The 25,483-nt window shown below is 43.3% G+C and overlaps 1 protein-coding gene across 3 annotated transcripts; it reads left to right on the top strand.

Annotated features, from left to right (window-relative positions):
* The first annotated feature begins 518 nt into the window (after positions 1–518).
* LOC311136249 (vacuolar protein sorting-associated protein 11 homolog) lies at positions 519–25,240 on the top strand. 3 transcript variants are annotated; one of them, XM_084170381.1, is made up of 16 exons: positions 519–672; positions 4,397–4,543; positions 4,659–4,794; positions 4,902–5,065; positions 5,317–5,564; positions 7,789–7,990; positions 8,166–8,317; positions 10,866–11,052; positions 11,423–11,566; positions 11,971–12,174; positions 12,453–12,614; positions 14,553–14,686; positions 15,388–15,590; positions 19,167–19,338; positions 22,771–22,993; positions 23,372–25,238. In XM_084170381.1, the coding sequence occupies exons 1-16, from the start codon at positions 529–531 to the stop codon at positions 23,537–23,539; spliced, it is 2,790 nt and encodes a 929-aa protein (XP_084026507.1). In that variant the 5' UTR covers positions 519–528; the 3' UTR covers positions 23,540–25,238. The 3 variants fall into 3 exon arrangements, 2 of the variants coding, with proteins under 2 accessions (XP_084026507.1, XP_084026506.1); XR_014613859.1 differs by lacking the exon at positions 519–672 and having other exon boundaries at positions 4,316–4,543; positions 23,372–24,559; positions 24,885–25,240; XM_084170380.1 differs by lacking the exon at positions 519–672 and having other exon boundaries at positions 4,316–4,543; positions 23,372–25,240.
* Positions 25,241–25,483: the final 243 nt, after the last annotated feature.

The following is a 25,483-nucleotide window of genomic DNA, read 5'->3' as shown; positions in this document are numbered from 1 at the left end:
TGACCGATTGTATCGGTGACTACTAGTAGTTGTAGTCAAAACAATGTTGAAGTCAATGTACTTTTTATTTATTACTGATTGATCTGTGACTTATTGGTAGAACGAGTTCTTAGCTATACTTTATGTAAATAATGTTTGTGACACTAAATGTTTTTTATTTATATAACCGAGGGACTACAGATGGAAACTAGTCCGCTGGCTAAATCTGGCACATTTACAGAAATGTTAATTGATGTGCATTGTCCCTGTCAAATAAATAAAGTAAGTAAGTGTAGGGAAAAAACACTATTGAATGGGTGGTATTTCAAAATGAACATGATCAACAGTTAACCACTTTATTTTGTGACCCTTGTAGCCTACCACCTACATTGATAAACATATTCATTTCGTGTGTTGACTGACATTTAATAAAAAAATATATATAATAAATATGTATAACATTTATCTCTTTCCGCCTCCCCCTCTCTCACATGACTTGTGATGGTATCACATGATTTCTTCACTGAGGATACAGACAGTGCAAAGAAAATGGCTGCGTTCTTACAGTGGAGACGATTTGTATTTTTTGATAAAGAGACCGTGAAGGACGCTGGAGATAATGGGAAAAACTTCGTCCTCCCCGTTGGCATATCGGCATGTGACTCGGGCCGGGGTCACATCGTTCTTGGAGATATCCTTTCGGTGGTTTCCATGATGTAAACATAGCTTAGTTAATTTAGCTTGTCAATGCCAGCTAACAAACTTGCTACCCAGACATCCCTCTCAAGCAGTCTTGCCATTTTAAGCAAGCGAACTAATAACGTTAATGACATTGAGATTATATGCCCAAATTATGCTCCTTGGCTAACTACAAAAAATGAAATTATTATTAATGATTATGTCCAGCTAAATGGCAACATCTGAGTTGGCTAGTTTGCTAGCTAACTGATTGACGTTAGTAAGCAGCCAGGACATGAGCCTTTAGTTAGCTAAACTAGCCTTGGTGCCAGTCCGAGAAATTAGTTTGAGAGGAGTGAATCAACAACTTCAGACTGGCTCCCAGGCTTTCAATGATGCAATCAACTGAATCAATGTCCCTGTTCAAATAGGGTCTTGAAAATGTCCTCCTTCCTTGAAGTAATGATTAATCTGATGTGACAACTGATGTAATGCTGTGGAAAGCTTGCTTACACCAGTCCATACTAGTCTTACGACTAAGAAGTGTACATATTTACATTGCTTGTATTCATTACTCTTCTTATTCATATGGCTAATTATATACACTACCAGTCAAAAGTTTGGACACCTACTCATTCAAGGGTTTTTCTTAATTTTTTACATTGTAGAATAATAATGAAGACATCAAAACTATGAAATAACACATGGAATCATATAGTAACCAAAAAAGTGTTAAACAAATCAGAATATATGTTAAATGAGGTTCTTCAAATAGCCACCCTTTGCCTTGATGACAGCTTTGCACACTCTTGGTATTCTCTCAACCAGCTTCATGAGGTAGTCACCTGGAATGCATTTCAATTAACAGGTGTGCCTTCTTAAAATTGAATTTGTGGAATTTCTTTCCTTCCTAATGCGTTTGAGCCAATTAGTTGTGTTCTGACAAGGGGGGGTATACAGAGGATAGCCCTATTTGGTAAAAGACCAAGTCCATATTATGGCAAGAACAGCTCAAATAAGCAAAGATAAATGACAGTCCATCATTACTTTAAGAATGAAGGTCAGTCAATACGGAACATTTATTTGAAAGTTTATTCAAGTGCAGTCGCATAAACCATCAAGCGCTATGATGAAACTGGCTCTCCTGAGGACCGCCACAGGAATGGAAGACCCAGAGTTACCTCTGCTGCAGAGGATAAGTTCATTAGAGTTACCAGCCTCAGAAATTGCATCCCAAATAAATGCTTCACAGAGTTCAAGTAACAGACACATCTCAACATCAACTGTTCAGAGGAGACTGTGTGAATCAGGCCTTCATGGTTGAATTGCTGCAAAGAAACCACTACTAAAGGACACCAATAATAAGAAGAGACTTGCTTGGGCCAAGAAACACGAGCAATGGACATTAGACTGGTGGAAATGTGTCCTTTGGTCTGGAGTCCAAATTGGAGATTTTTGGTTCCAACCACCATGTCTTTGTGAGAAGCGGTGTGGATGAACGGATGATCTCTGCATGTGTATTTCCCACCGTAAAGCATGGAGGAGGAGGTGTTATGGTGTGGGGGTGCTTTGCTGGTGACACTGTATGTGATTTATTTAGAATTGAAGGCACACTTAACCAGCATGGCTACCACAGCATTCTGCAGCGATATGCTATCCCATCTGGTTTGGGCTCCACATGGCCTCCACAATCCCCCGACCTCAACCCAATTGAGATGGTTTGGGATGAGTCGGACTGCAGAGTGAAGGAAAAGCAGCCAACAAGTGCTCAGCATATGTGGGAACTCCTTCAAGACGGTTGGAAAAGCATTCCAGGTGAAGCTGGTTGAGTGAATGCCAAGAGTGTGCAAAGCTGTCATCAAGGCAAAGGGTGGCTATTTAAAGAATCGCAAATATAAAATATATTTTGATTTGTTTAACACTTTATTGGTTACTATGTGATTCCATATGTGTTATTTCATAGTTTTGATGTCTTCACTATTATTCTACAATGTAGAAAATAGTTTAAAAAATAAAGAAAAACCCTTGAATGAGTAGGTGTGTCAACTTTTGACTGGTCAAAACTTTTGAGAATGACAAGTATTGGTCTTCACAAAGTTAGCTGCTTCAGTATTTTTAGATATTTTTGTCAGATGTTACTGTGGTATACTGAAGTATAATTACAAGCATTCCATAAGTGTCAAAGGCTTTTATTGACAATTGCATTGAGTTTATGCAAAGAGTCCATATTTGCAGTGTTGACCCTTCTTTTTCAAGACCTCTGCAATCCACCCTGGCATGCTGTCAATGAACTTCTGGGCCACATCCTGACTGATGGCAGCCCATTCTTGCATAATCAATGCTTGGAGTTTGTCAGAATTTGTGGGTTTTTGTTTGTCCACCCGCCTCTTGAGGATTGACCACAAGTTCTCAATGGGATTAAGGTCTGGGGAGTTTCCTGGCCATGGACCCAAAATGGCGATGTTTTGTTCCCCGGGCCACATAGTTATCACTTTTGCCTTATGGCAAGGTGCTCCATCATGCTGGAAAAGGCATTGTTCGTCACCAAACTGTTCTTGGATGGTTGGGAGAAGTTGCTCTCGGAGGATGTGTTGGTACCATTCTTTATTCATGGCTGTGTTCTTAGGCAAAATTGTGAGTGAGCCCACTCCCTTGGCTGAGAAGCGACCCCACACATGAATGGTCTCAGGATGCTTTACTGTTGGCATGACACAGGACTGATGGTAGCGCTCAACTTGTCTTCTCCGGACAAGCTTTTATCCGGATGCCCCAAACAATAGGAAAGGGGATTCATCAGAGAAAATGACTTTACCCCAGTCCTCAGCAGTCCAATCCCTGTACCTTTTGCAGAATATCAGTCTGTCCCTGATGTTTTTCCTGGAGAGAAGTGGCTTCCTCGCTGCCCTTCTTGACACCAGGCCATCCTCCAAAAGTCTTTGCCTCACTGTGCATGCAGATGCGCTCACACCTGCCTGCTGCCATTCCTGAGCAAGCTCTGCACTGGTGGTGCCCCGATCCCGCAGCTGAATCAACTTTAGGAGACGGTCCTGGCGCTTGCTGGACTTTCTTGGGTGCCCTGAAGCCTTCTTCACAACAATTGAACCTCTCTCCTTGAAGTTCTTGATGATCCGATAAATGGTTGATTTAGGTGCAATCTTACTAGCAGCAATATCCTTGCCTGTGAAGCCCTTTTTGTGCAAAGCAATGATGACGGCACGTGTTTCCTTGCAGGTAACCATGGTTAACAGAGGAAGAACAATGATTTCAAGCACCAACCTCCTTTTAAAGCTTCCAGTCTGTTATTCTAACTCAATCAGCATGACAGAGTGATCTCCAGCCTTGTCCTCGTCAACACGCTCACCTGTGTTAACTAGAGAATCACTGACATGATGTCAGCTGGTCCTTTTGTGGCAGGGCTGAAATGCAGTGGAAATGTCTTTTTGGGATTAAGTTCATTTTCATGGCAAAGAGGGACTTTCCAATTAATTGCAATTCATCTGATCACTATTCATAACGTTCTGGAGTATATGCAAATTGCCATCATAAAAACTGAGGCAGCAGACTTTGTGAAAATTAATATTTGTATCATTCTTAAAACTTTTGACCGTGACTGTACATTTTGAGAGGATTCGAACAAGGCCTTGCCTTTGTAATTGTCTCCTCTATCCCTAACCATGCAAATGGCCATTTGTCTCTCCTGATCTAAAATTATGCTTCCTTGAACCAGAATAAATTACATATGGACGGTCAGATCTGGTTTTTGACACGCTCCCTGCAGTTGTCCTCCTTTCAGGCTTACAAGCTGAGAGTGACCCACCTTTACCAGCTCAAGCAGCACAGCATTTTGGTCTCAGTTGGGCAGGACGAGCAAGGAATTAACCCCCTGGTAAGAAATTTAGTAGGATGTATTTAATACTGAGTATCAAAAAACAGTATGTTAGTTCCCTTGGTTGTTATTTGTGAACTGTTATTAAAAACCCAGCTGTGTTACTGTTTCCCAGGTGAAGGTATGGAATCCAGACAAGCGTGACAGCGGGAATCCTCTGTGCACAAGAATATTCCCAGCAATTCCTGGGAACAAGCCAACAGAGGTGTCATGCCTCAGTGTACACGAGAACCTAAACTTTATGGCCATTGGTAAGTGGCATTTCTTCAGTACTACCTATGTCGGCTATAGTTTAGATTTGGTTTTGAGATTTGTGTTTGCTCCCTGTTATAAATTCATAATCCCCATGTCATTGCAGGCTTCACAGATGGCAGTGTGGTGTTGACAAAAGGTGACATCACCCGGGACAGGCACAGTAAAACCCTGACACTGCATGAGGGCACCTGTCCAGTCACGGGCCTCGCTTTCCGTCAGCAGGGCAAGGTCACTCACTTATTTGTTGCCACTTTGGAAAAAGTCCACGTAAGTCATTTGAGCTTTCCAATGTCACTCTGATAAGTGAAGTCCATAGAATCAAGTTTAAGATCAATTCAGGTTATTAATGTAAATTACAATTCAATATTTGAAAAGTGCCATATATTTTCAAGGAGGATTTGAATTGATAGATTTTTAATGGCATTGACCCCAAGCCTGTCACCATACTACTTTTCCCTTGGAGCATAAGCACTAACTTGCTTCTGTTTCATTTGGTGTTGTTTCCACCCTGTGATTAGTGCTACACTTTGTCAGTGAAGGAGTACCCTAAACTGGAACTGGACACCCACGGCTGTGCGCTGCGTTGCTCTGCGCTCACAGACCCCTCCCAGGACTCCCAGTTCATTGTCGCAGGGGACGAGTGTGTGTACCTTTACCAGCCTGACGAACGGGGGCCCTGTTTCGCTTTCGACGGGCACAAGCTGCTGGCCCACTGGCACCGGGGCTACCTCCTGCTGCTCACCAGGGATACCAAGTCTCCCAACAAGTAAGAACAACTCCCTCAGATGGTGGCACAGTAGCCCTTTCTATTGAACGGGTCCCCTAAGGTTAGCCAAGTGTCATTTCTTTTTTTATTGCAACAATTAAACACAACAAGTAATTTTATACTAAATCCATTCATGTTGACTGTAAGTAGAAAAAAACCCAGTAGGTTGTATTTTGGTCTAAGGCACTGCATCGCAGCTGTGCCACTAGAGATCCTGGTTTGAATCCAGGCTCTGTCGTAGCCGGCCGCGACCGGGAGACCCATGGGGCGGCGCACAATTGGCCCAGCGTCGTCCAGGGTAGGGGAGGGAATGGCCGGCAGGGATGTAGCTCGGTTGGTAGAGCATGGCGTTTGCAACGCCAGGGTTGTGGGTTCGATTCCCACGGGGGGCCAGTATGATTTTTTTTTTTTTATATACACTGCTCAAAAAAATAAAGGGAACACTTAAACAACACAATGTAACTCCAAGTCAATCACACTTCTGTGAAATCAAACTGTCCATTTAGGAAGCAACACTGATTGACAATACATTTCACATGCTGTTGTGCAAATGGAATAGACAACAGGTGGAAATTATAGGCAATTAGCAAGACACCCCCAATAAAGGACTGGTTTTGCAGGTGGTGACCACAGACCACTTCTCAGTTCCTATGCTTCCTGGCTGATGTTTTGGTCACTTTTGAATGCTGGCGGTGCTTTCACTCTAGTGGTAGCATGAGACAGAGTCTACAACCCACACAAGTGGCTCAGGTAGTGCAGCTCATCCAGGATGGCACATCAATGCGAGCTGTGGCAAGAAGGTTTGCTGTGTCTGTCAGCGTAGTGTCCAGAGCATGGAGGCGCTACCAGGAGACAGGCCAGTACATCAGGAGATGTGGAGGAGGCCGTAGGAGGGCAACAACCCAGCAGCAGGACTGCTACCTCCGCCTTTGTGCAAGGAGGAGCAGGAGGAGCACTGCCAGAGCCCTGCAAAATGACCTCCAGCAGGCCACAAATGTGCATGTGTCTGCTCAAACGGTCAGAAACAGACTCCATGAGGGTGGTATGAGGGCCCGACGTCCACAGGTGGGGGTTGTGCTTACAGCCCAACACCATGCAGGACGTTTGGCATTTGCCAGAGAACACCAAGATTGGCAAATTCGCCACTGGCGCCCTGTGCTCTTCACAGATGAAAGCAGGTTCACACTGAGCACGTGACAGACGTGACAGAGTCTGGAGATGCCGTGGAGAACGTTCTGCTGCCTGCAACATCCTCCAGCATGACCGGTTTGGCGGTGGGTCAGTCATGGTGTGGGGTGGCATTTCTTTGGGGCGCCGCACAGCCCTCCATGTGCTCGCCAGAGGTAGCCTGACTGCCATTAGGTACTGAGATGACATCCTCAGACCCCTTGTGAGACCATATGCTGGTGGCCCTGGGTTCCTCCTAATGCAAGACAATGCTAGACCTCATGTGGCTAGAGTGTGTCAGCAGTTCCTGCAAGAGGAAGGCATTGATGCTATGGACTGGCCCGCCCGTTCCCCAGACCTGAATCCAATTGAGCACATCTGGGACATCATGTCTCGCTCCATCCACCAACGCCACGTTGCACCACAGACTGTCCAGGAGTTGGCGGATGCTTTAGTCCAGGTCTGGGAGGAGATCCCTCAGGAGACCATCCGCCACCTCATCAGGAGCATGCCCAGGCGTTGTAGGGAGGTCATACAGGCACATGGAGGTCACACACACTACTGAGCCTCATTTTGACTTGTTTTAAGGACATTACATCAAAGTTGGATCAGCCTGTAGTGTGGTTTTCCACTTTAATTTTGAGGGTGACTCCAAATCCAGACCTCCATGGGTTGATACATTTGATTTCCATTGATAATTTTTGTGTGATTTTGTTGTCAGCACATTCAACTATGTAAAGAAAAAAGTATTTAATAAGATTATTTCATTCATTCAGATCTAGGATGTGTTATTTTAGTGTTCCCTTTATTTTTTGGTGCAGTGTATAATAATAATAATAATAATAATAATAATAATAATAATAATAATAATAATAATAATAATACAAAAAATAATAATAATAATGTATGCACTCACTAACTGTAAGTCGCTCTGGATAAGAGCGTCTGCTAAATGACTAAAATTTAAAGATTCAACCAAACCACCCATGCATATTTTTAGGTGATAAAACTATATTAACTCCTATGACAATATATTGAATACAAGTTCTGTACTCAGGTCTGAATTTGGGAGCAGAGAGACGTCTCCTTCGGAGAAACAAATCTTGACAATCTACGACCTGGACAACAAGTTCATTGCCTACAGCGTTTCCTTTGATGACATCATCGACGTTCTTGCCGAATGGGGCTCCTTCTACATCCTAACTCGGGATGGAAAGATGTTTGTGCTGCAGGAGAAAGACACTCAGACCAAGCTAGAGGTAAGCCCAAAATACGCTGACTGACATCATATCGCCTTTTCCCCTCAAACGTATTATGTTCAACTCAGCACCGGATTGAACTGGAAACTGGAGGACGACAGGTTTCAGATCCAAGGTATCGTTTACTGCCGTTGTACCCTTGAGCAAGGCACTTAACACTTCAATCTGTCTTTAGATGCTCTTCAAGAAGAATCTGTTTGTGATGGCCATCAACCTGGCTAAGAGCCAGCACTTGGACAGTGACGGGCTGTCTGAGATCTTCAGGCAGTACGGCGACCACCTCTACGTGAAGGGGGACCATGACGGAGCCATCCAACAGTACATCCGGTACGATCTCACCCAGAGGTTGATGCATCTAACTTCGACTTCATAATACATAGTTACCGTATTTTCCGCACTATAAGGCGCACTTAAAAGCCTTTTAATTTTCTAAAAAAATTACAGTGCGCCTTATAATCCGGAGCGCCTTATATATGGATCAATTGGTTAATTGGTTGATCCATACTGGTTGTACACGGCGCTCAAGGCGCTCTGTCAAAATGTTTCAGTATGAAAAACCAATAAAAACAATTGAATAATAATGAAATGTTTCAGTACGACTGGTAAACTACAAAGCCGCACCGCTTGCAGCATTACGGCTACCGTAGTCAGTAAACACCGGTACTGTGCTTACTCACAGTCCCACACCACTTGTGTGTGTATAAAGACCCCAAAATGGTACCTTTCAAGAGACACGCTTACGACGCAGAGTTCAAGCTCAAGGCTGTCGGTCACGCAGTAGAATATGGGAATAGAGCAGCAGCGAGAGAATTCAACATTAATGAATCAATGGTACGGAAGTGGAGGAAGCAAGATGATGACCTGCACCAAGTAAAGAAGACTAAACAGAGTTTCCGAGGGAACAAAGCGAGATGGCCACAGTTAGAGGACAAACTCGAACAGTGGGTTGTTGAACAGAGAGCAGCAAGTAGAAGCGTCTCTACAGTCACTATTCGAATGAAGGCAACAGCGCTAGCACGGGACGTGATCATCGATGAATTTCGAGGCGGTCCTTCTTGGTGCTTTCGTTTTATGAAAAGACGTAATCTCTCCATCCGCACACGAACTACCGTCTCGCAGCAACTGCCAAAAGATTACCAAGAAAAGCTGGTCACTTTCCGCGCATACTGCAAAAAGAAGATCACTGAAAAGAAGATCCGGCCAGAGCACATCACCAACATGGACGAGGTTCCACTCACCTTTGATATTCCCGTGAACCGCACTGTGGAGAAAACGGGGACCAGTACGGTGTCTGTACGCACCACAGGGAATGAGAAGTCATCCTTCACTGTAGTTCTCGCCTGCCAGGTTAATGGCCAGAAACTTCCACCCATGGTTATTTTCAAGAGGAAGACCTTGCCAAAAGAAAACTTTCCAGCCGGCGTCGTCATCAAAGCTAGCCCGAAGGGATGGATGGATGAGGAAAAGATGAGTGAGTGGCTGAGAGAAATTTACGTCAAGAGACCGGGTGGCTTTTTCCACACAGCTCCGTCCCTATTGATCTACGACTCAATGCGCGCCCATATCACCGATGCTGTCAAAAAACAAGTGAAGCAAACTAATTCGGAGCTTGCCGTCATTCCGGGTGGATTAACTAAAGAACTCCAGCCGCTAGATATTGGTGTCAACAGGGCGTTCAAAGCTAGACTGCGAGCTGCGTGGGAGCATTGGATGACAGAAGGCGAACACACGTTCACCAAGACGGGGAGACAGCGCCGGGCGACTTACGCCACTATCTGCCAATGGATCGTGGATGCCTGGGCTGATATATCAGTCTCAACTGTGGTCAAAGCTTTCACGAAGGCAGGAATAATCTCTGAACTGCCAGGCAACAGCAGCGACACTGACTCGGATAATGACGAGAGGGAGCCGGGCAGGTTGGATGCCGTAGTCGCCCAACTGTTCAATTCGGACACTGAAGAATTCGAGGGATTCGTGGACGGGGAATGAACTGAAAAAGTGAGCTTTACGTGTTATACGTAACTGAACAATGTTGAGTTATGCACTAACGTTTGATTTAGTGGTATCAGACTGTTTCTTTTACTACGTGTTTACTGAATCAGGGAAAAGTTCCCCTCCACATTTGGGAGAAGAGTGAGCAAGGCTTGGAGATATTGTTAATATGCACATTAACGTTTGAACAACGTTACCATGGGAGTGAACGGAGTTGTCAGAACGCTTAATAAAGTTTGACTTTATCTGACTGTTTTGTTGACATTCCCTTTAGCACAGCTCCATCTAGTGGATGCATAACGCAACCCCAGTCAAACGTTTGACTGCAGTATCTTCTATTCTATGCGCTTTATAATCCGGTGCGCCCTATATATGAAAACAGTTCTAAAATAGGCCATTCATTGAAGGTGCGCCTTATAATCCGGTGCGCCTTATAGTGCGGAAAATACGGTAATAATAATACATATATATGATTTATATACCGTTTTTGTAAACCCCAAAGACTCTTAAAGTTCATGTCATAAATGCTGATTTTACAGACAAGTAATCCTATAGAGGTGGGATTGTATAACATCAATAAGGAAATGTATAATATATATTCACTTTGTAGTGTATCTTTGGTGGCACGCAGTAAATGTGACCAGTGGTCAATTTCTATTGAAACCACTTGGTTATTGTTATAAAGTGGCACTCCAGTCTCATTTTCACCTAATTTAACACCTGATTTACTCAACAAAAGGCACATTTCAATAGGTGGTCCAGGTGTCATGACATAGCACAAAACATATTATTTTTACACTTTAGTGTATGTACTTTACTGTATTTATACCTGGGATATTGCTTTTCAACAGCAAAAGTTCAAAAATTCCCCTCCCTCCCTCAGCACAATCAAGAAGCTGGAGCCCTCTTATGTAATCCGAAAGTTTCTGGATGCTCAGCGGATCCACAACCTGACGGCCTACCTGCAGGCCCTGCACCGGCAGTCGCTGGCCAACGCCGACCACACCACCCTGCTGCTCAACTGCTACACCAAGCTCAAGGACAGCTCTAAGCTTGAAGAGTTCATCAAGGTTAACATTTAAACTGTAAACCAAGTGTTGGTCTCCAACTCTGGTCCAGGGGAGTTAACTGTGTGTGCAGGTTTTCATTCCGGGGCTTCAGATAATCATGGTCCAGACTAAAGTCTGGGAGTAGTTGAAGCAGATGTGTTAGTGATGGCCTGGAACAAAAGCATACACACATAGTAGCTCTCCAGGATCATAATCATTGCCCTGAGAAGGATTCCAGGGATTCAGAATACCATTTTGGATTAGAAAGTGATGATAGAAAACATATTACTGTATGGATATAGACAATGAATCCACAGATACTGTATGTATGACATCATGCACATAAGGTCTCAATGCTCTGACATTTCCTTTCCCCTTCGACCCCCTTCAGAGCAGCGAGAGCGAGGTCCACTTCGACGTGGAGATCGCCATCAAGGTGCTGCGGCAGGCAGGCTACCACAGTCACGCAGTCTTCCTGGCCGAGAGGCACCAGCACCACGAGTGGTACCTGAAGATCCAGCTTGAGGACCTAAAGGTGAAAGAGATTAGAAAGTAATACTGGATGTAGTAGTGTTAAGATGAGCCGTCTGGGCTAGATAAATAGACACCGGGTCCCCCCTAGCTTACATGACCTAACTGCCAGATCTCTTAATCTTGTCCCTGATAAAAATAAGATAGATGAGCTTCGAGTCCGTTTCAGGCTGTTGGACAATATTGAAATGAGCAGCAATGTCATTTGATTGTATTTAGATTACTGAGTCAAAATCTACATTAAGGATAGTTTAAACATTTGTCACTTTTAGAGTGAATAAACACATTTGACTATTGATGATTATAATTGGACAAAGAGCTTCTCCTACCCTTGGGTAAAGTCAACCCGATTTGAACGACCCTTTACTGAAATTCAAACCCCTTTGTCTCTCTTTATGTTCCATACAGAACTACCAGGAGGCTTTGCGCTACATTGGAAGACTTCCTTTCGAGCAGGCAGAGAGCAACATGAAGCGCTACGGCAAGACCCTGATGCACCACGTCCCTGATGGCACCACACTGCTTCTCAAGGGCCTGTGTACCGACTACCAGCCCAGCCGGGATGCCATGGAAAGAGACAGCCTGGACAGAGGCCCGGCGGTGGCCAAGAAGGTCAGCCGTTTAGCCGTTAGCGGTTAACCTTAAATGGCGGCCACACCTCCCGGGCAGCCGAACACAAAGTCTAGCACATTAGTCCTAGCAACACTAGTCTAGCAGCATTAGCACTTTGGACTTGAGATCCTTTCTCTAATTAAAATGGCTTTATCAATTACGTGTAATATGGTACTACTTCTAATGGTAATGATGATACAATGATGATAAAATGTATCATGGTTATAATGGTGGTAATAGTAATAGCACTACTCACTGTACTCCTCTTTATCTCCCAGGCAAATTCAGAGGAGTTCATCTCTGTGTTTGCTAATAACCCGCGGGAGCTAAGGGCCTTCCTGGAGCACATGATCGAGGTGGAGCCTTTCTCCTCTCAGGGGGTGTATGACACACTGCTAGAACTACGGCTGCAGGACTGGGCACATGAACAAGACTCTGAGGTGATAGGAACACACACACACAAGTATTTGTACAAAAAACTGCCACGTGTTTACTCAAACAACCTAAACTCACATACAATACCGGTCAAAAGTTTTAGAACACCTATTCATTCCAGGCTTTTTCTTTATTTTTACTATTTTCTACATTGAATAATAATAGTGAAGACATCAAAACTATGAAATAACACATATGGAATCATAAAATAACCAAAAAAGTGTTAATATAATTTAAATTTGAGATTATTCAAATAGCCGCCCTTTGCCTTGATGACAGATTTGCACACTCTTGGCATTCTCTCAACCAGCTTCACTTGGAATGATTTTCCAACAGTCTTGAATGAGTCCCCACATGTTCTGAGCACTTGTTGGCTGCTTTTCCTTCACTCTGCGGTCCGGCTCATCCCAAACCATCTCAATTTAGTTGAAGTAGGGGGATTGTGGACGCCAGGTCATCTGATGCAGCACTCCATCACTCTCCTTTTTGGTAAAATAGCCCTTACACAGCCTGGAGGTGTGTTGGGTCATTGTCCTGTTGAAAAACAAATTATAGTCCCACTAAACCCAAACCAGATGTGTTGGCATATCGCTGCAGAATGCTGGTCTAGAGTCCAAATTTGAGATTTTTGGTTCCAACCGCCGTGTCTTTATGAGACGCGGTGTGGGTGAACGGATGATCTCCACATGTGTGGTTCCCACCGGGAAGCATGGAGGAGGTGTCATGGTGTGGGGGTGCTTCGCTGGTGACACTGTCAGTGATTTATTTAGAATTCAAGGCACACTTAACCAGCATGTGACTTGAATTCTAAATAAATCACTGACAGTGTCACCAGCAAAGCACCCCCACACCATGACACCTCCTCCATGCTTCCCGGTGGGAACCACACATGTGGAGATCATCCGTTCACCCACACCGCGTCTCATAAAGACACGGCGGTTGGAACCAACAAATTTCCACCGGTCTAATGTCCATTGCTCGTGTTTCTTGGCCCAAGCAAGTCTCTTCTTCTTATTGGTGTCCTTTAGTAGTGGTTTCTTTGCAGCAATTCGACCATGAAGGCCTGATTCACACAGTCTCCTCTGAACAGTTGATGTTGAGATGTGTCTGTTACTTGAACTCTGTGAAGCATTTATTTGGGCTGCAATTTCTGAGGCTGGTAACTCTAATGAACTTATCCTCTGCAGCAGAGGTAACTCTGGGTCTTTCATTCCTGTGGCGGTCCTCAGGAGTGCCAGTTTCATCATAGCGCTTGATGGTTTTTGCGACTGCACTTGAAGAAACTTTCAAAGTTCTTGACATGTTCCAGATTGACTGACCTTCATGTCTTAAGGTAATGATGGACTGTCGTTTCTCTTTGCTTATTTGAGCTGTTCTTGCCATAATATGGACTTGGTCTTTTACCAAATAGGGCTATCTTCTGTATACCCCCCCTACCTTGTCACAACACAACTGATTGGCTCAAAGGCATTAAGAAGGAAATAAATTCCACAAATTAACTTTTAAGAAGGCACACCTGTTAATTGAAATGCATTCCAGGTGACTACCTCATGAAGCTGGTTGAGAGAATGCCAAGAGTGTGCAAAGATGTCATCAAGGCAAAGGGTGGCTATTTGAAGAATCTCAAATATAACATATATTTTGATTTGTTTAACACTTTTTTGTTCACTATATGATTCCATATGTGTTATTTCATAGTTTTGATGTCTTCACTATTATTCTACAATGAAGAAAATAGTAAAAAGAAACAAAAACCCTTGAATGAGTAGGTGTTCTAAAACTTTTGACCGGTAGTGTAGATATACAAATGTTACATATTAGATGACATACTTGCAGCCTAAATAATTTTTTATTACATTTTCAGAATACCTTTTTGTCTGGAGTATCAAATGTTTGGTTTTGTCTGGTCTGTCTGACTGTGCGCTTTCTATTTTGTCTGGCAGAGGAAGAAGGTCCTGCAGGGGGCAGCACTGTCCTTGCTGCGGAGCGACAACACCGTATTTGACAAGGCCCTCGTCCTGTGCCAGATGCACAACTTCAAAGAAGGGGTCCTGTACCTCTATGAGAAGGGCAAGCTGTGAGTATTCCTGTCTCTAAACTTCTCCAGTCAGAAACACATGAGCCCAATTCCAATATTTCTACTTCTCCCTGAGTGTGTACTCGTTCACTCCCCCTAGTGGATTTAAAACCGTGGGGTTGATGTAGCCTGAGTGTCTTCCATTTAACATCCAGATCCAATGCTTTTAAAGTCCATGAGGGAGAGTGAACAAGTACCCAATTGTCATACTTGAGTAAAGTAAAGATACCTTTAATAGAAAATGACTCAAGTAAAAGTGAAAGTCACCCAGTAAAATACTACTTGAGTAAAAGTCTAAAAGTATTTGGTTTGAAATGTTAAGTATCAAAAGTAAATGTAATTGCTAAAATATACTTACGTTTTCAAAAGTAAAATTATAAATCATTTCAAAATCCTTATATTAAGCAAACCAGACGCCATCATTTCCTGTCCTGCTAAGTATTCAAAATGTAATGAGTACTTTTGGGTGTCAGGGAAAATGTATGGAGTAAAAAGTACATTCTTTTCTATAGGAATGTAGTGAAGGAAAAGTTGTCAAAAATAGTAAAGTACAGATAGCCAAAAAAATTACTTAAGTAGTACTTTAAAGTATTTTTACTTAAGTACTTTACACCACTGGACTTTGGAGACTTCATTGGTATGTACTGATTTAGTCAATTATGTAATTTGAATGATATTGTTGATGATGTCCCTCTCTCTAGGTACCAGCAGATTATGCACTACCACATGCAGAATGAGGAGTACGGCAAAGTGGTGGAGGCCTGCAAGCGCTACGGCGACCAGGAAGTGTGCTTGTGGGAGCAGGCGCTGGGATACTTTGCCCGCAAAGAGGAGGACTGCAAGGCCTACATCAGCCAAGTCCTGCAGCACATCGACCAGAACAACCTGATGCCTCCCCTATTGGGTGAGCGTGAGCCAGTGGCTATATTTGCGGTTTTTCTCTGTATTTCTCCATCCCTGTAGATGAAGACTCTGGGGCTTTCTGTAGGGATTTGCCTACTTGTCACTGCCTGAATTATATCAGACTTCACTAGGGCTGTTGCGGTGACTGTATTACCGCCACACCGGCGGTCACAAGTCATGAAGGCAGTCAAATTCCACATGACCGTTTAGTCACGGTAATTAGGCTTCTCCAAGCTCCGATGCTGCTCATGGTCATTAGTAGCCTACCAAACTTGCTAACTGCCTGGTACTCAGCACTCTATTGTCCCTCTAATCACTCTGACATCAATGCAAATGTATTCGAAAATCGAATCAAAAACTTCATGAGAGCCCATGAGCTCATGTTGCACAACATTTCTATAGGCTATGCAATTGCGTGAGAATACAGAGTGATGGCCTCCACTTTCTATAGGCTAGGCCTACTATATTTATTTCTCAACTTTCCTAATATTAAGCTTCTCTCCTGAGTGGGGCAGTGTCCTCCTGAGTGGCGCAGTGGTCTAAGGCACTGCATCGCAGTGCTAGCTGTGCCACTAGAGCTCCTGGTTCGAATCCAGGCTCTGTCGTAGCCGGCCGCGACCGGGAGACCCATGGGGCGGCGCACAATTGGCCCAGCGTTGTCCAGGGTAGGGGAGGGAATGGCCGGCAGGGATGTAGCTCAGTTGGTAGAGCATGGCATTTGCAACGCCAGGGTTGTGGGTTCGATTCCAGTATAAAAAATAAAAATGTATGCACTCACTAACTGTAAGTCGCTCTGGATAAGAGCGTCTGCTAAATGACTTAAATGTAAATGAGTATAGCCTACCTGGCTGGCATGAAAATGAATCACAGGAAAAGTGTCCTCCATCCGCTATTTAAGTGCATAGATGACATGTATTTGTTCCAGCTGCCCCTGTTTCGATACAGGTTCATGATAATGGTCCGTTCTAAAGGAAAACAAATTTCACACATATATGATTTAGTATATTTAAAGACAAGATTAAATCAAGAATAGTCTGATGGGTGACAATATTAGCCTATCACTTGTGAATTATATATCATCTCTTGTGAATGATGGGCAGCATAAGAAAGCCTTTATTTTGGCGACTTTTTCTAATCATAGTTGCACACCTCACGTAGCCAAGCCCATAGGCCTATATGTTTTGATAAGGTTTGTATCACAACTAAAGTGGCCCAACATTTTCTTAAAATTAAGCACATTCATCCACTTTACACAGGGTTTAGAGCCTAACTGCCATACATAAGCAGCGCATAAGTTTCAAGTTTGGGGAAGATAATTTTCACCATAAAAATGCACCTTTATAATAAAAGCATTAAATGCATAATCGCATTTGCGATCACTTTTGATAATGGTGTTTTCCCGCTAATGGAACATTCCCGCTTATAGCTTAATGTGATGTGCGCATTGCTGTGCTTATAATGTGAAGAAATAGCCTAATAGTTTATCAACATTTTAAGCTAAATGTTCTGATCTGTTGCGTCAGCCACATTGCATATATATATATATTTTTAATGCTAGTGGTTGTATTAATTTGCATCCCACAACTGTCCCAGACTATGTTTGGAATATTTATTTCTGGCACAGAATAGAATAGGTCGACTTTTGTAATATGGGGGATAGTAGATTGACATAGGCGAGTGCTTTTGCTGTTCGTTAGGCCTACTCATCTTGTTGGCTGACGAAAAGTAAATGTGGACAGTTCTTCCAATATCTTCAATATGCACCTCGGAATTGGATAAGGACACGCGAAGTTGAATCCCCGATGTCTGCTGTCTTCACTTGTAGCCTGTGAGAAAGACCTGATCACGTGATGGAGAGTGCGCAGCACTCAGTCAGTGCTTCAGAGCGCGCACTCAGGGAGAAGGGCACAACAAGGCATGGAGTACCGATTTCTTTGTTAACCGCTCAACACAGAATAGCCGCATGTGCGCACTCCCTCAAATTGTTTGGAGAAAATATTTATATTTTATTCTGCTGTGTTCAATTGTATTCTTCATACTATAAAATAATGCCACGGAATTCTAAGCAAATCTTGTCTGCTAAATGAACTAGTGTAGCCCATAGCCATATGGCATAGCCACACCAGGACCTAACATAAGGACAACTCAGAGTATGCTATTCTGTTCTTCTGAAATAGACTACATTTTCTTCATCTCATGCTTCTTTAGACCTGTCTAAAATAAATAATGGATTTATTGTGAAGGTGTAGGCTATATTACATGGATTTATTAGACTTTTTTAAATGTAGATGTCAGCATCAGTGTCTTGTAGGCTATGTGTGGAAGCCAGGAGATGCTAAATGTGTTTATGTTAAGTAACGGTCAATTACCGTGAGACCAACTGTTATTTGCTTGACAATCACCGGCTGACAAAATGTCGTGACCGCCAAAGCCCTAGACCTCACCAACTTAAAATAAACTCAAACGTTCTTTGCAGTCTTTTGCCTCCACTTCCTTCCTGTCATTGAATGTCTCACTGGCAAGTGTTCAGTTCTATTTTGACGTCACACGCGCACATCCATGATAAACTTGCCAGTTGTTGGGTTAAGTGAAACTACAGTGCCTTCAGAAAGCATTCACACCCCTTGACTTTTTCCACATTTTGTTGTTAAAGCCTGAATTGAAAATTGATTAAATGTAGATTTTTTTTTGTCACTGGCCTACATACAATACCCGATTTAATGTCAAAGTGGAATACTTTTTTTAAACTAATTAATAAAAATTGAAAGCTGAAGTGTCTTGAGTCGATAAGTATTCAACCCCTTTGTTATGGCAAGCCTAAATAAAAGTCACAAGTTGCATGTACTAACTCTGTGTGCAATAATAGTGTTTATTATGATTTTTGAATGACTACCTTATCTCTGTACCCCATACATACAATTATCTGTAAGGTCCCTCAGTCGAGCAGTGAATTTCAAACACAGATTTAACCAGGGAGGTTTTCCAATGCCTTACAAAGAAGGGCACCTATTGGTAGATGGGTAAAAAAAAGAAAAAAGGAGACTTCGAATATCCCTTTTAACTTATTCGTTTAACTTTGGATGGTGTATCAATACAGGCGGCCTTCCTAACTCAGTTGCCGGAGATGAAGGAAACCGCTCAGGGATTTTACCATGAGGCCATTGGTGACTTTAAAACAGTTAGAGTTTAATGGCCATGATAGAAAACTGAAGATGGATCAACAACATTGAAGTTACTCCACAAAACTAACCTAATTGACAGTGAGAAGAAGGAAGCCTGTACAGAATAAAAATATTCCAAAATATGCATCCTGTTTGCAACAAGGCACTAAAGTAATACTGCTAAAAATGTGGCAAAGCAATTAACAAAAATCTATTTAATCCATTTTGAGTTCAGGCTGTAACACAACCAAATGTGGAATAAGTCTTTGGGGTATGAATTCTTTCTGAAGGCACTGTATATGCTCATAAGAAAAGTACTTGGAGCATTATAGCAGAGCATGGGATAATTTTATTGGGCACTGTTGCTAAGTTGTGTGTGTGTGTGTATGCATGTCTATGCACGTGTTGGTCCACAGTGGTGCAGACGCTGGCACACAACTCCACGGCCACGCTGTCGGTCATCAAGGACTACCTGATCAACAAGCTGCAGAGGGAGAGCCAGCAGATCGAGGACGACGAGCGCAAGATCCGCCAGTACCGTGAGGAAACGGCCCACCTCCGCGCCGAGATCCAGGAACTCAGAAGCAGGTGAGGGACAGGACAATCTGAGCCAAAGTCCAGTCCTAAAACAACCCCTATCCCCTAGAGCTGGGTCCTGTTCACAAGTGTGAGTTTCCTCCATGTTCCATCCATCTATCCAGTTATTTTGGCATCTATAAGGGGTGAGAAGTGTCTAAGAAACACAAACACAATCTGTTTGTTTGATGGCTGCCCTTAGATTTAAATTGGACTGAATTCATAATTACATTTACATTTACATTTTAGTCATTTAGCAGACGCTCTTATCCAGAGCGACTTACAGTTAGTGAATACATATATATATTTTTTTTATACTGGCCCCCCGTGGGAATCGAACCCACAACCCTGGCGTTGCAAACGCCATGCTCTATCAACTGAGCTACATCCCTGCCGGCCATTCCCTCCCCTACCCTGGACGACGCTGGGCCAATTGTGCGCCGCCCATGAGTCTCCCGGTCGCGGCCGGCTGCGACAGAGCCTGGATTCGAACCAGGATCTCTAGTGGCACAGTTAGCACTGCGATGCAGTGCCTTAGACCACTGCGCCACTCGGGAGACATATAATAATTTTTTTGTACTGTACAGGGCTCCACATTAACGCTTGTCCGCTTGCCCGGGGCAAGAAACATTTTTTTGGGGCAAGCAGATAGATAGTAAAAAAAAACAACACTCAAAAATCACAATGACAAACAATTAGGTTACTACGATCACATTTGGGTCAAAGTGTCCTCCAGATGCGATGTGTTGCGCACTGTCCTCCCAATCTCTGCAGAGTGCATCGGAGTATAATTATTGTAGACCTGCATTGACCGGCACGAGCAGTCTTTTTTTGTTGTTGACCAAAGTGAGTTGATATTCATTGCTAGTTAGTGAGTTATTTGCCCAGTTGTTGCCCATTTTTGGTCAACACAGAAAATCCTGGAAAAGACATGGTGTATGCATCACCTGAGTGTGTGCCAGTGCGAGTGGGCCGTTGCCAGAGGAGAAAGAGATATTGCAGCAGCAGGTAAAATATTGGTATACAACAGACTAACTAGATAACCAGCCAAACTACAAAATATGCTTTACATTTTCGCTATTTAGCTATTTGCATATATTAATGTAATTGTCATGTCCGGTGTCCTAAAAATCTTTCCACCGGCACTAGTGTATAACTACAAATGGCCGACACGCAGTTGATACGGGTGCACAGTTGATGAAACCAATGCTGCATACTCCGGTTGTAAAACCATCTCTCAAGCTCTCACAATTGGATGTTGAAAAATAGTTCTGACACTGTTGGAAAGCAGGCATTCTCCTCTATTCAATATGGGCCATTTACTTCGGACAAAAATATAGAATAGCCTAATTGGCCTCCCGAGTGGCGCAGCGGTCTAAGGCACTGCATCGCAGTGCTTGAGGTGTCACTACAGCCCTGGGTTCGATCCCAGGCTGTGTCACAGCCGGCTGTGACCGGGAGACCCATGAGGCGGCGCACAATTGGCCCAGCGTCGTTAGGGGAGGGTTTAGCCGGCCAGGATTTCTTTGTCCCATCACGCTCTACCGACTCCTTGTGGCGGGCGGGGCGCCTGCAAGCTGACTTCGGTCGCCAGTTGGACGGTGTTTCCTCTGGTGCGTCTGGCTTCTGGGTAAACGAGCAGTGTGTTAAGAAGCAGTGCGGCTTGGCAGGGTTGTGTTTCGGAGGACGCATGGCTCTCGACCTTCGCCTCTGCCGAGTCCGTAGGGGAGTTGCAGCGATGGACAAGACAATTGGATATCACGAAATTGGGGAGAAAAAGGGGTAAAAAAGTACATAAAAAATCAAATTAAAGCCTCATTGACAAGAAACTCCTATGCTGTCAAGGTCTCCATTGAAAACGTTATATTCTAGCCTTATAAATATACTGAACAAAAATATAAATATAAATGCAACATGCAACAATTTCAACGATTTTACTGAGTTACAGTACATATAAAAAATGTATGCACTCACTAACTGTAAGTCGCTCTGGATAAGAGCGTCTGCTAAATGACTAAAATGTAAATGTAAATATAAGAAAATCAGTCGATTTGAAATACATTAATTAGGCCCTAATCTGTGGATTTCACATGACTGGGCAGGGGCGCAGCCATTGATGGACATGGGAGGGCATATGCCCATCCACTGGGGAGCCAGACACAGCCAATCAGAATGAGTTTTTCCCCACAAAAGGGCTTTATTACAGACAGAAATGCTTCTCAGTTTCATCAGCTGTCCGGGTGGCTGGTCTCAGATGATCCCGCAGGTGAAGAAGCTAGATGTGGAGGTTCTGGGCTGGCGTTGTTACACGTGGTCTGCGGTTGTGAGGCCGGTTGGACATACTGCCAAATTCTCTAAAACGACGGAGGCGGCTTATGGTAGAGAAATGAACATTCAATTCTCTGGCAACAGCTCTGGTGGACATTCCTGCAGTCAGCATGCCAATTGTGCACTCCCTCAACATGAGACGTCTGTGGCATTGTGTTGTGTGACAATACTGCACATTTTAGTGGCCTTTTATTGTCCCCAGCACAAGGTGCACCTTTTTATTGATCATGCTGTTTAATCAGCTTCTTGATATGCCACATCTGTCAGGTGGATGGATTATCTTGGCAAAGGAGAAATGCTCACTAATAGGGATGTAAACAAATTTGTGCACAATTTGAGAGAAATAAGCTTTTTGTGCGTGTGGAACATTTCTGAGATCTTTTATTTCAGCTCATGGAACATGGGACCAACACTTTACATGTTGCGTTCATATTTTTGTTCAGTATAGATAAAAATGTCTTAGTTAGCTACCTTGCTTTGAAGTTGCCCACCTTAGCCATTTGATCCCTGGTTCATTAAATGAGGGAATTGTTTTATAAAGACAAACAGTATTTGGTTGTAATTGTAATGTTGCAGGGTGGCCAACAATCCTCCAGGGAAGTCCAGGAGAGCTACTGGGTGTGCAGGCTTTTGCTTCAGCCCTGCAGGGTTGGATCAAAATCCTGCACACCCAGTAGTGCTCCAGATGGGGGGTTATATACAGTAGCCTATCAGTGCAGTATTTTACTTTATGTGGGGTTAAGTGCCTTGCTCAAGGCCACACCGGCAGGCGATATAATACATGGGATCAGAGACCAGTAGCCTTCTATTGTCAATACCAGTGATAATTATGATTTTTATTTTGTGAAGTGGTTCCTTGCATCATACAACACAATTTTGTCACCTTTTTGGCCGATGGTCTTACAGACCTTTTCTTGGGGGGACAAGTGACTTGAGCTTTCGGACAAGTAAAAAATCTGTCCTACTTGTCCAAAGGACAAGAGGCAAAAAAATGTAATGTCAAGCCCTGTATTTTGAGTGCTCGATTTGACCGCACGAAGACCATTAATTGAAACTGTACTGATTTTGATGTTTTTTCTTGTTTCTCTCTGTCCTTCTTTTCTCACTCACTCACAGCGCAAAGATTTTCCAGAAGACCAAGTGCAGCATGTGCAACAGCCCCCTCGAGCTGCCCTCTGTTCACTTCCTGTGCAGTCACTCCTTCCACCAGCACTGCTTTGAGAGCTACGCCGAGAGTGAGGCCGAGTGTCCCACCTGCACACCGGAAAACCGCAAGGTCATGGACATGCTGCGTGCCCAGGACCAGAAACGAGATCTGCACGACCACTTCACCAGACAGGTGAAACACACACAGACAGCCCTAGTCACTCCACGTTCTTCTTTTGTTTGTTGTGTGTTTTATCTTTTGTGGTAACTGCTGAGGGGGCTGACTAAAGTGTAAATACCCTCTTTGCTTGCCTTTCTCTCCCTCGCTCTCTCTTTTGTGTTCAAGTATGTTTTATTGGCACATGACTTGAAACTACAACAACATTTTGTATACTATAGTAGTCAAAAGTCATTCAATAAGACGTAGTAATAGTGCAACACTTAATCTATCATGTCCAAAGATCAATATAAACTTCACTAGTATAAGAGAAAAGATCTCCATCTTTTTTTCAGAACTGATGTGTAGGCTATCACTTCTCTATCCTGGCTCACTTATTTCTATGCATTTCAGCTGCGCTGCTCCAATGACGGTTTTTCCGTGGTGGCAGACTACTTTGGCCGTGGGGTGTTCAACAAGCTGACCCTGGTCACTGACCCCCCGGGCAGCAAGGTGGGGGCGGGAAGCCTGGAGGCAGACCTGCAGAGGGACCTACTCATCCACACCAAGAGGAACACTTGAGGGCCATAGGGCACAATGGACACAACGGCTTGCAACCCTACACTATTACCCTTTTCACACTATCATGCTGACCCAAACTGGGCTGGCTCGGATAGTTTCTTTTCAGATTGTCCTTTTTAGCACGTTTGGTTTGTTTGGCTCGGCTTGGTTCAACTCAGTTGTGTGAAAAGCCCTTAGGTTCTGTGTTGTGCTGTCTGCTGCTCAAGCTAAAAAGTAACTACTATACCCAGTTGCAGAGCAGCAGACCCTCTTCTGTTCAATGGGGACCCTGACCCATAGTGCTTTGTTCTATAGTTCAGGATGCCACACAATATTTAGTCAAGATGAATCAGTCAGGCTCCTGTCGCAACACCAGTAAGAGATGTGTTGCTAGGTTCTGTTTCTATGTGTGATCATGTTCTGATGCATGTTACTTAACACGTCTGTGCATCTGGGTTGTGTTTATTAGGTGAAATAACGGAAAACGTTTTTGCAACGGGCAATGAATGTGATAATTTCTTATTGTACAGGTAGTCCCTGTTTTCTTCCATTTGGCACCTAATAAACACAACCCTGGTCCAAGCACAGAGGTTCAGAAGAATGTAAGGTAGTTGGATGGATTATGTTTTATGCACTTGATTTATGTGTATTGTATGTCTTTGAGCACTCTGTTGTAATTAGCAAACTTAACGAAGTTAGAATTTGTATTTTATAAAAGAAGACTAACTCTTGACATAAAGAAATGTGGCTTATTGATGCATACTGGGAGTGCACAGACAGTTGCATTTTATTCCTTGTTGTGCCTTCTCCAAATGCGGTGTGCATGTATTTTTCTGTATGGGATGTGTCATGTTTGGGTTTTATACCATGGCATTGTTGAATACTCGTTTCTGATTGGCTTGAAGGGCATTCTAGAGCGTGCATTATTTCCCTATAATAAAAGTATATCAGCACGGTAGAATTCAATGGCTATAGTTCATTCTTACATGTTTTGTATGAGCTGCTTTTGAAACCAAAAGTAGAATTGAAAACATTGGCATTGTTGAATTTGATTTTCATAATAGCAAGCTAGGACTGATGGTTTGGTTAGCGAAACTAGCAAGTCTGTGTGCTTGGTTACCATGGCAACTACTGTGGCTATCTAGTAAACTTGCTAGGTACTTCAGTGGACGTTGAACACATTTCTACCAACACATTTCTAGTGGCAAACGTGTTCAATTATAGCCACGGTTTAAATGGGATAATCAACGAGGGGCTATGCGGTCTCTGGAAAATAATGCAACTCCATGGACGGTCAGTTCCACTCAGCTAGTGCATAGTGGAACATACCTTCCACATCGTTCATTATTTTCCAGAGAACGCATAGCCCCTCGTTGATTATCCCTTACTTATAGAAATGTAGTCCATCTCACACTTAAAGTCTGAATTTGGCTACCCCCAAACATCATTATTAATGTCTTTAATACACTTCTCTTCAAGGTGATGGCCAGAAATGTGCATGTTGTGGCTAGTGAGACATTTTGCCTAGATAGTGTGCAATCAACCTGTGATTCTGTAATGTCTTCGTATCAATCCATTTATGTTGTATATAGATTTGACCTGCACATTACCTGAATAATTAATGAACTAGCTACATGTAATATGCTTAAAATTCTAGATCACATAAATGATCTTGTTGAAATTTTTTTGTGCTTATCTAAATAAATGTGCACATATATTCAAGTCAATGGTCTGTGTAATCATTGTGTGACTGTTTTATATACAAGTTATGGTACAGCTCAGTGGAGTTTGCTGAGAGAAGGATGGCTCATAATAATGGCTGGAATGGAGGGTATGGAATGGCATCAAACACATGGAAACCATGTGTTTGATGTATTTCATACCATTCCACTCATACTGCTCCAGCCATTATCAGGAGCCCGTCCTCCCCAATTAAGGTGCCACCAACCTCCTGTGGTACAGCTA

This window comes from Coregonus lavaretus (assembly GCF_964263955.1).
Source record: "Coregonus lavaretus genome assembly, chromosome: 10".
In the NCBI taxonomy this organism is placed as follows: Eukaryota; Metazoa; Chordata; class Actinopteri; order Salmoniformes; family Salmonidae; genus Coregonus; species Coregonus lavaretus.
The sequence above is the reverse complement of the archived record's forward strand: the minus strand, read 5'-3'. Positions and strand labels throughout refer to the sequence as shown.